General features: G+C 48.6%; 1 protein-coding gene across 1 annotated transcript; it reads left to right on the top strand.

Moving 5' to 3' along the window:
* LOC107640828 lies at positions 294-1,991 on the top strand. Its single transcript, XM_016344330.1, has 2 exons — positions 294-926; positions 1,086-1,991. Exons 1-2 carry the CDS (start codon positions 294-296, stop codon positions 1,989-1,991), a joined length of 1,539 nt encoding a protein of 512 aa, XP_016199816.1.

Raw genomic sequence — 10,403 nt, 5'->3', positions numbered from 1 at the left:
AGAGTACAAAACCTTGAGCAAGAGCTGGCGGCAAGGGACCGATCCCACGAAGACGTCAGCCACTCGCACGGCGACGATAGCCGGTCCCACGCCCGCACCCGATCCTTCTCCCGGGCACACGACAGCCAGGGAAAAAGCCTAGCAAGGCACGAAGAAGTGCACACACAAGCAACTTCCCGACTTACCCAAGGAAACCTAGGAGACAACAAGATCTCATTATCATGGGAGCCACCCCCTTTCACCCCTCAATCCTCAAGGTCTGGCTCCCGAGAAACTTCGACAAGCCGACGAACATGAGGTACGATGGGACCAAAGACCCCCAGGAGCATATGACAGCTTTTGAAGCAAGGATGGACTTGGAAGGGGCAGGTGACGCGGTCAGATGCCGGGCATTCCCTGTAACATTGGCCGGTCCAGCAATTCGATGGTTCAACGCCCTCCCACAAGAGTCCATCACAACTTTCGCAGACATATCTCGAAACTTTCTAGCTCAGTTCACGACGCGCATAGACAAAGCAAAACACCCAATCAACTTGCTGGGGGTCACCCAAAAGCCCGGGGAGCCGACTAGGAAGTTTCTAGATAGGTTCAACGACGAGTGTTTGGAGATCGACGGCCTCACGGACTCAGTCGCTAGTCTATGCCTAACAAATGGCCTGCTAAACGAAGACTTTAGGAAGCACCTCACAACCAAGCATGTATGGACCATGCAGAAAATAAAAAGCGTGGCCAAGGAATACATCAACGATGAAGAGGTCAGTCAGGTTGTAGCAGCCAATAAACGGCAGATCCCTGGCTCGTCAGCTCGGCAGGCTCCTCAAGTCGACAGGTACAAAGAAGCCCCCAGGGACGGCACCCTAAACAAGCCACCCAAGCACCTACGGGTAGGAAAGTTCACGAACTACACGCCACTTGCGGCGCCTATAGTAGAAGTCTACAAACAAATTGCAGACAAGGGAATCCTATCCAGACCTAGGCCATTGAAGGAAAGAACGGGAGGCAACAGGAGCCTTTACTGTGATTATCACAAGGGGTTTGGCCATAAAATCCAAGACTGCTTCGACTTTAAGGATGCCCTGGAATAGGCCATCAGAGAAGGAAAGCTGAGCGAATTCTCCCGGCTCATCAGAGAACCGAGGAGGCGGGAAAGGAAATGCTTCGAGGAAGATCGAAGCCGAACTGTCAAACCAAGGCAAGAACCCACAGGGGATGCCAATAACCCCCCAACTTTCATAGTCAACATCGTGGTCGGGCGTGACAGCCCCCCTAAATCCAAGTCAGCAGCCAAAAGGGACACCCGAGTACTCTCCATCTCGACAGATGGCCCCGCCTCCAGCAAAAAGCATCCCACAATATCATTTGACCCAGAAGATAAGTGGTTCAGTGACCTCCCCGAAGACCCCCCCATGGTAGTTACCGTGATGGTCGGGACAGGACTAGTCAGGCGTATCCTCGTCGACACGGGAGCAGATTCAAACATTCTATTTAGAAATGTGTTCAATGCCATGGGGCTCAGGGAATCTGACCTCAAGAACCACCAACACGGAGTCATGGGACTAGGCAATAACTACATTAAACCCGACAGGACGATCTCTCTCCCAATCAGCCTAGGAACCAGTGACGCCAGAAAATGGGTTATGGCAGACTTCATAGTCCTTAGAGACTCCACTGCCTATAACATCATCCTAGAAAGAAAAACTATCAACAAATTCTCAGCTATAGTATGCACCAAGTTCCTAACAATGAAGTTCATAACGGACAAGGGAATAGTTAGTTCCATAAGGGGAGACCTAGAAACGGCAGTCACCTGCGACAGCGCTAGTCTCTCCTTAAAGAAAGAATCTAAGAGGGCAGCCAACGTGTTCCTGGCAAATTTGGACGTCAGGATGGAGGACAAGCCAAGACCAAAACCAGAAGGGGACATGGAAAAGTTCCAGATAGGAAAAATGGCAGATCAGTTTACCTTCGTAAATAGAAACCTGCCCCCATGAACTTAAGGGCCCCTTATAGAGATTGTGAGAGCAAACGGCAACCACTTCACATGGACCCCATCAGACATGCCAGGATTGGATCCCGAGGTCATGTCCCACCGGCTAGCCATAAAGCCTGATGCCAAACCGGTAGCCCAGCGGCGAAGGAAGATGTCGCAAGAAAGAGCTGAAGAAGTTGCCAAGCAGACAGCAGGATTGCTAGAAGCAGGGTTTATCAAGGAACTCGAGTACTCGACATGGCTGTCCAATCTCGTCTTAGTCAAAAAAGCCAGCGAAAAATGGAGAATGTGCGTCGATTACTCCAACCTGAACAAAGTATGCCCAAAAGACTCCTTTTTTCTCCCCAACATTGACACCTTGGTTGACTCAGCCGCGGGATATTGTTTCCTCAGCTTCATGGATGCCTATTCTGGCTATAACCAGATCCCTATGCACTGACCTGACGAGGACAAAATGACATTCATAACACCAGGGGGCATTTACTGCTACAAATTAATGCCCTTCGGGCTGAAGAACGCAGGGGCCACCTACCAAAGGCTAATGAGCAGAGTCTTCCATGATCTCATCGGCAAGATGGTAGAAGTTTATGTCAACGACATCCTGGTAAAAACAGCAGAACCGAACAAGCTAATAGACGACCTCCAGGCTGTCTTCAAAGCGCTAAGGAAATTCAACATGAGACTCAATCCGCTTAAATGCGCGTTCGCCATGGAAGCAGGAAAATTCCTAGGGTTCATGATAACACAAAGAGGGGTAGAAGCGAACCCAGAAAAATGTAAAGCCGTCCTCAAAATGACGAGCCCTGGGTGCATCAAGGATGTACAACGACTCACCGGGAAGCTCACGGCCCTATCTCGGTTCCTCGGCGCCTCGGCAGAAAGGGCCATCCCATTTTTCAACCTAATGAAAAAAGGGATCGCCTTCGAATGGACCCCGGCATGCGAAGAAGCGTCCAGCCATTTCAAGAAGATACTCTCGGAACCTCCCGTACTCAGCAAGCCTAAAGAAGGGGAGCCCCTATACTTGTACCTGGCTGTAACCTCACAAGCAATGGTGGCAGTTCTGGTCCAAGAAGAGGACAAAACTCAGCGCCCAATATACTTCATCAGCAAAATACTCCAAGGAGCGGAGATGAGGTACACCAAGTTGGAAAAACTGGCCTACGCCCTACTAATCTCATCCAGAAGGATAAAGCAATACTTCCAAGGGCACATAATCATTCTAAGAACCGACCAGGCCATCCGACAAGTCCTCCAGAAACCAGACCTGGCGGGAAGAATGATGGCATGGGCGATAGAACTCTTTCAATGTGATTTGTAATATGAGCCCAGACAAGCAATCAAAGCCCAAGCCATGGCAGATTTCCTCGTGGAAGTCACATGAGAGACTCCCGACACGCCGAACACACGGTAGAAACTCCACGTTGACGGAGCATCCAACCAAACGTTCGGAGGTGCCGGAATTATCCTCGAAAACTCGGCAGGAGTAGCCTACGAACAATCCATCAAGTTCGACTTCCCGGTCTCCAATAACCAGGCCAAATATGAGGCCCTGATAGAGGGACTGATACTAGCCAAAGAGGTCGGGGCGTCAAGGGTAGAAGTCAGTAGTGACTCCCAAGTCGTCACCTCCCAGGTAAATGGCAGCTACCAAGCTAGGGACGCGTTGCTACAAAAATACCTGGAAAAGGTAAAAGAACTATGCCAAAGCTTTGAAGAAGTCACAATCCAGCACGTCCTCAGAGAAAGAAATGCATGAGCCGATCTCCTCTCCAAGCTAGCAAGCACCAAACCCAGGACGGGAAACAGATCCCTAATCCAAGGGCTAGCAACTGAACCTGCAATCATCATGTGCACAGCCCAGGTGCCAAACCCCCTCTCGTGGATAGACCCTATTTTCCGATACCTGGAGCATGCAGAAACACCCCCAGATGAGAAGGAGGCACAAGATATTAAGAGAGAAGCTCTGTAGTACACAATCATACAGGGACAGTTGTACAAACGAGGGCCGCACCAGCCCCTACTCAAATGTCTGCACCCTGACCAAACGAACTACGTCCTCAGAGAAGTCCTCGAAGGATGTTGTAGTCACCACATCGGGGGAAGATCTTTAGCAAGAAAGATCATTCGAGTAGGATATTACTGGCCTACAATAATGTCGAACGCCCAGGAGTTCGTGAAAAAATGCAAAAAATGCCAAGAAAATGCCAACTTCCACAAAGCACCACCCGAAGAGCTCAGCTTAATGATGGCCCCCCGACCTTTCGCCCAATGGGGAGTCGACCTCTTAGGGCCGTTCCCACCGGGACACGGACAAGTAAAATACCTGATAGTGGCCATAGACTATTACACCAAATGGGTGGAAGCAGAAGCGCTTGCCAGCATATCCTCAGCATATTGCCAAAAGTTCATATGGAGGCAAGTGGTCACCAGGTTCGAAATCCCGGAAACCGTCATATCGGACAACGGGACACAATTCACCGACAAGAAGTTCAAAGGGTTCCTAGAGGGACTAAAGATCGAACAGAGGTTCTCCACAGTCAAGCACCCCCAAACCAACGGCCAGGTAGAGGCAGCCAACAAAGTTATCCTAAAAGGATTAAAAAAGCGACTTGAAGGAAAGAAGGTCTCATGGGTAGACGAGCTAGCCTCGGTCTTGTGGTCCTACATGACCACCTCCCAATTGTCTACCGGCGAAACCCCCTTCCGACTCACATACGGGGTTGACGCAGTCATCCCGGTCGAGGTCGGGGAACCAAGCCCCAGGTTACTCCTCGGAGGAGGAAGCGAAGCAATCGAAAAGGACTTGGCCGACGGGACAAGACAAATGGCACACCTAGCAGAAGCGGCAATAAAAAAAGAATAGCCCTAAGGTACAATGGCAAAGTGCTAAAAAAAAGCCTAGGAGAAGGCGACTTGGTCTTACGAAGAAACAACATAAGGCTACCTACCCCAGGGGAAGGCAAGCTAGCCGCAAACTGGGAAGGTCCTTACAGGGTAAGAGAGGTCCTCGGCAAGGGAGGCTACAAGCTGGAAAAATTGGATGGAAGCGAGGTGCCGAGAACGTGGAACATGGCAAACCTCAAGAAGTTCTACTTATAAAGGGAAAACGAAGAAACGACCTGACGACCTCGACCCTTCCTTTTTCTCCTTTATATTCCTCTTTCTATCAATCCTATCATTTTCCTCTTTTATTATCTTTTGCTTAATTACGCATTACATTATTTCCTTGTTTCAGAATCCTAACAATATGATAAGTTTTACTTTTCGCAAGTTTTGAATCGGAATAACAAGCGAGGGAAAAAGGCGAACGGTCGACATAACGGAAACCCGGGACTGATCACCCCGAAAATCATAGGGACCAAAAAACAAAAACGGCTCAAACAAGCAGCAAGAATAATAAATACCACGAAAACGGTAAACCAAAAGGCCGCGGTGGCCCGAGCAAACAAAACAGCAAAAGCAAAGCCACAACGGCCCGAATAAAACAAGCAATAACCAAAATGGCAGTTTAAAATAAAGACAAAGTATTCGGTACAACCAGAGGGTGCCTTATAATAGGCCCCAGAATAAAAAGCAAGTTACAAGATAAACCAAAAGAACATAAAAGTCGGGAAATATCCATCTAGCGCTTGAGGATGTCAACGATCTTCCCAGCCTCCACTGTCTTCATAGCACCAACTTGGGAGAGGTCAAGGTCGGGAGCCAACACGGCCACGTGGAGCTTAATCCCTTCCTCGGTCAACTTAACGGCCTCACAGGCCCCTTGGCAAGCTCTTTGTTCTTTTTCTTTAGAGCAGCCATCTCCCGGATAGCATCCTCTGCCGAGCTCTCTGCCAACATTAGTTTCTCCTCCAACTCCTCAACCATTTTCTTGGCAGCAGCAGCCTCACCATGGGAGGTGTTCAGATCCTTCATCAAGGCCATATCCCGATCCACCAGCCTGTTGATCTCCTTAGCATCCTCCTCAGCCTTTTTCTCCTGCTCGGACAATTTTGTCTTCAGAGACTCCTCCTGAGATCGTGAATCCGTCAGATCTTTTTGGGAGTTCCGAAGCTTTACCTCCATAGCATGATAATTGCCCAAGAGAGGCTCCACCTTCTTGGCGATAGCAGCAGCTCGGAGAAGACTGCGGTAGATCCACCTAGCCTGCCCGGAAAGGTCGGTCTCGTGAAAAAACTCCTCGGTGCCAGGGAGCAACTGGGACTCAATGAAACCCCCAGCATCGAAGTTTTTCTCCATAACTAAGAGCGCCTTCCCGGTATCCCGCTTCCTCTTCTTTGGTTTCCTCGCGACTTTCAACTCCTCGTCACCAAAACCAAAATCCTCCTCAAGAGTTTCCGTTTCCACACCCTGGGGTCCCGCAGCATTCTCGGGAGGAACAACTTTCTCTGGCTGAACCTGGTCGGCCCCGTCCACCTGACCACTGGCCTCCCCAGTTTCTCCCTGCTCCTGACTCACCGTAGGAGTCTCCGAGGAGTCATCCTCACGCTCATTGGTATGCAAAATTGTTACTCAGGTTGTGAATTATTGTTCGAAATTGATTCCCTGGCGATGGCACCAAAAACGGATGCACAGAACCATGGTCTAAACATATCTTCACAACTTCGCATAACTAACCAGCAAGTGCACTGGGTCGTCCAAGTAATACCTTACGTGAGTAAGGGTCGAATCCCACGGAGATTGTTGGTATGAAGCAAGCTATTGTCACCTTGTAAATCTCAGTCAGGCGGATATAAAATAGTTATGTAGTTTTTGAAATTTAGTAATAAAAGAAGGATAGAAATACTTATGTAAATCATTGGTGAGAATTTCAGATAAGCGTATGGAGATGTATTCGTTCCTCTGAACCTCCGCTTTCCTGCTGTCTTCATCCAATCCATCTTACTCCTTTCCATGGCTGGCTTTATGTAAGAATGTCACCGGTGCCAATGGCTACTTTCAATCCTCTCGGGAAAATGGTCCAAATGCTCTGTCACAGCACGGCTAATCGTCTGGAGGCATCACCCTTGTCGATGGTTGCATCCTATTCCTCTCTGTGAAAATGATCCGATGCGCTGTCACTGCATGGCTAATCATCTGGAGGTTCTCGATCGTACTGGAATAGGATTTACTATCCTTTTGCGTCTGTCACTACGCCCAGCATTCGCGAGTTTTGAGCTCGTCACAGTCATTCAATCCCAGAGTCCTACTCGGAATACCACAGACAAGGTTTAGACCTTCCGGACTCTCATGAATGCTGCCATCAATCTAGCTTATACCACGAAGATCCCAATATCTCGGACTCGGTCCCCTGTATTAGTAATCTAAGAGATACTCATTCAATCTAAGGTAGAACGGAAGTGGTTGTCAGGCACGCGTTCATAGGGAATGATGATGAATGTCACGTTCATCACATTCAGGTTGAAGTGCGAATGACTATCTTAGAAGCGGAATAAGTTGAATTGAATAGAAAAACAGTAGTACTTTGTATTAATCTTTGAGGAACAGCAGAGCTCCACACCTTAATCTATGGAGTGTAGAAACTCTACCGTTGAAAATACATAAGTGAAAGGTCCAGGTATGGCCGAATGGCCAGCCCCCAAACGTGATCAATAGATCAAAATATAATCCAAAGATATCAAATACAATAGTAAAATGTCCTATTTATAATAAACTAGCTACTAGGGTTTACAAAAGTAAGTAATTGATGCATAAATCCACTTCCGGGGCCCACTTGGTGTGTGCTTGGGCTGAGCTTGAAGTCTACACGTGGAGAGGTCATTCTTGGAGTTGAACGCCAGCTTTTGTGCCAGTTTGGGCGTTGAACTCCACTTTGCAGCTTGTTTCTCGCGCTGGATGCCAGAATTGGGCAGAGAGCTGGCGTTGAACGCCAGTTTGCATCGTCAAAACTTGGGCAAAGTATGGACTATTATATATTTTTAGGAAGCCCTGGATGTCTACTTTCCAACGCAATTAGAAGCGCGCCATTTTGAGTTCTGTAGCTCCAGAAAATCTATTTTGAGTGCAGGGAGGTCAGAATCCAACAGCATCAGCAGTCCTTCTTCAACCTCTGAATCTGATTTTTGCTCAAGCCCCTCAATTTCAGCTAGAAAATACCTGAAATCACAGAAAAATACACAAACTCATAGTAAAGTCTAGAAATGTGAATTTAACATAAAAACTAATGAAAACATCCCTAAAAGTAACCAGATTCTACTAAAAACATACTAAAAATAATGTCAAAAAGCGTATAAATTATCCGCTCATCATTCATCATCCCCCTTGATGAGGCTCATCAAATCAGCCAAGGTCTTCTTTCCGCCAGTGATGGAAACTACGAGCAAAGAAAAAGAGAGCAAAGGTGTGAATAATAGAAGAATAAAGCATGAAAAAGTACAAAAGAAAAGGAACTCACTAACATACAACCGACCGGCCTCCTGATCCCCCATAACCATACGGGGATTAAGGTTCTTTTCACCAAAAATGGCCAACAGAATATCAGCAATATTGCGATCTTCTGGACTCAGCCAATCATAAGAGACTTTTTATTAGATAGTCAGATCCCGCCCCAAAACTCCAGTAGGTCAGGATCCGCCTAGCTCCTTCGGCCGTAAGCCAGAAAGGTTGGTGACCTTCAACTGGCCTAACTTTAAAGAAGGTAGACTTAAAGCCATGATAAGAGTCCTCAAAAAGGCCAAAGATTCTACGGCCTTGCTGAGCTGTAAAAGGCATATATCCCTTCTTAGCCTTCCCCTGGCTAGAAGGGTTCATGAGCAGGATGAGGTAGAGGAAGACATTCACTGAAGTCGGCAGCTCCAGATACTCGCAAACCATCTTGAAACATCGGATGGAAGCCAAACTGTTCGGGTGAAGCTGCGACGGAGCAACATCGCAGCGATTTAACAAACCCATAACGAAGGGGGAGAAAGGCAGACGAAGCCCCAAGGTCGTGAACATAGGCTCGTAAACCCACAACCAATCAACAACTCGAGGGGAAGCCAAGTTTTTCTGGCATACGCGCTCCCGACCAGCAGGAACGTAAACTTGATAAAGCGCCTCCTCGGGACCCCCTCCACACAAGAGCCCTGACTGGCGCAGTTTCTGGAGTCCCTCCTTTGTAATTCTAGAAGGGGTATCCTTCACATCGGAGGAAACCCAGGCGTAGTGGTCGACAAAATCGGCTAGAGGGTGCTGAGCTTGACTCAAGAAAGCAAGGCGCTCGGCCATACCTACAACGGGGACACCACTTAGTCAAAACGGGAAGTCGGGAACCCTCGAAACAATAAAAAGCGAAAATGAAAACTACGAATCACCCTCTAGATCCCCTATACTAACCCAAAACGCAAGTAAAAACCCAGAAAAAATCCAGTGGCACCCCCTCTAGAAGAAAAAGCAACAAGAAAAACGCAGAAACCTAGGCATGCATAAACAAGAATGCACGAAAACTAAAGGGAAGAGGCAACCAGAAAGGAAAAACCACAAAAACTTACCAGGAAAGCAGAATCTGCAAGATGCTGGAAAACCCAAAGAGGAGAAAGGTCACTGGAAGCAAGAAAGAACTAATGCAGTAAGAAGTGGAAGCAGAGGCAGAAGCAGCAGCAACGCGAAAAGATTAAGATGAGGGAAAAGGGAAAAACAGAGTGGAGAGGGGGTTACGAAATAAAAATAAGGGGAGGAAAGCGTAACTGCCGAGGAAGAGCGCCAAAAGGCAGGGGCATATTCGCCATTTCACCCAAAATTTCAAATTAATGAAATGATGAGCATTTAATGTCCAGCACAGAAGCCAAGAAAGCAGCACAAGGGCCGAGGCGACCACGCATAAGGGACACGAAACGCCATCGACGAGTTCCCGAGAAAGAAGAAAGCTTGCTGCCTTGGTGAGTAGGACAAACGCGCACAGCCACGAGTTCTCAACCTCAAGGCTGGCGCGTTGGGGGCACTGTTACGGACTGCCAAGTCCAGCCCAATTAGCCGCCGGGTCGGGGCACCACCCCCAACTCAAGCCCAAACCTCCAGCAAAGGAGTTCAACGGGTCGGTTCCAACCACCCGACTCAGGGCCCGACCGACCTACCACCCGAGGCGCGCCATCGCTCGGGTTGGTATCCTCGAGGCAGTGCCCGGTGTCCCGACCCGAAGTCCGGGATGACCTGCCCACGTGGAATACGACAGCTCAGCTCCTCAACCAATGGGCTAGGCCATCACTAGGCCCACCCAACATAGTATATAAGGAGAGAGGACAGCTCTCCCCCCGAGGTACATCCCATCTTTACCTAATTCGGCCATCCTTTGGTACGGAATCTGACTTGATCGTCGGAGTGTCCTTCCAGGTGGCCACCCCCGCGTGCCATTCAACCTCCGGCGTCGCCAGCACACCTCAACCCTCGCTCCACGTCCGCTCAAGGTCTCTCCCTCTCCCCTACTCACCACCAT

The sequence above is a fragment of the Arachis ipaensis genome, chromosome B05 (assembly GCF_000816755.2).
Source record: "Arachis ipaensis cultivar K30076 chromosome B05, Araip1.1, whole genome shotgun sequence".
Lineage (NCBI taxonomy): Eukaryota > Viridiplantae > Streptophyta > Magnoliopsida > Fabales > Fabaceae > Arachis > Arachis ipaensis.
This window is presented reverse-complemented; position numbering and strand designations above follow the sequence as displayed.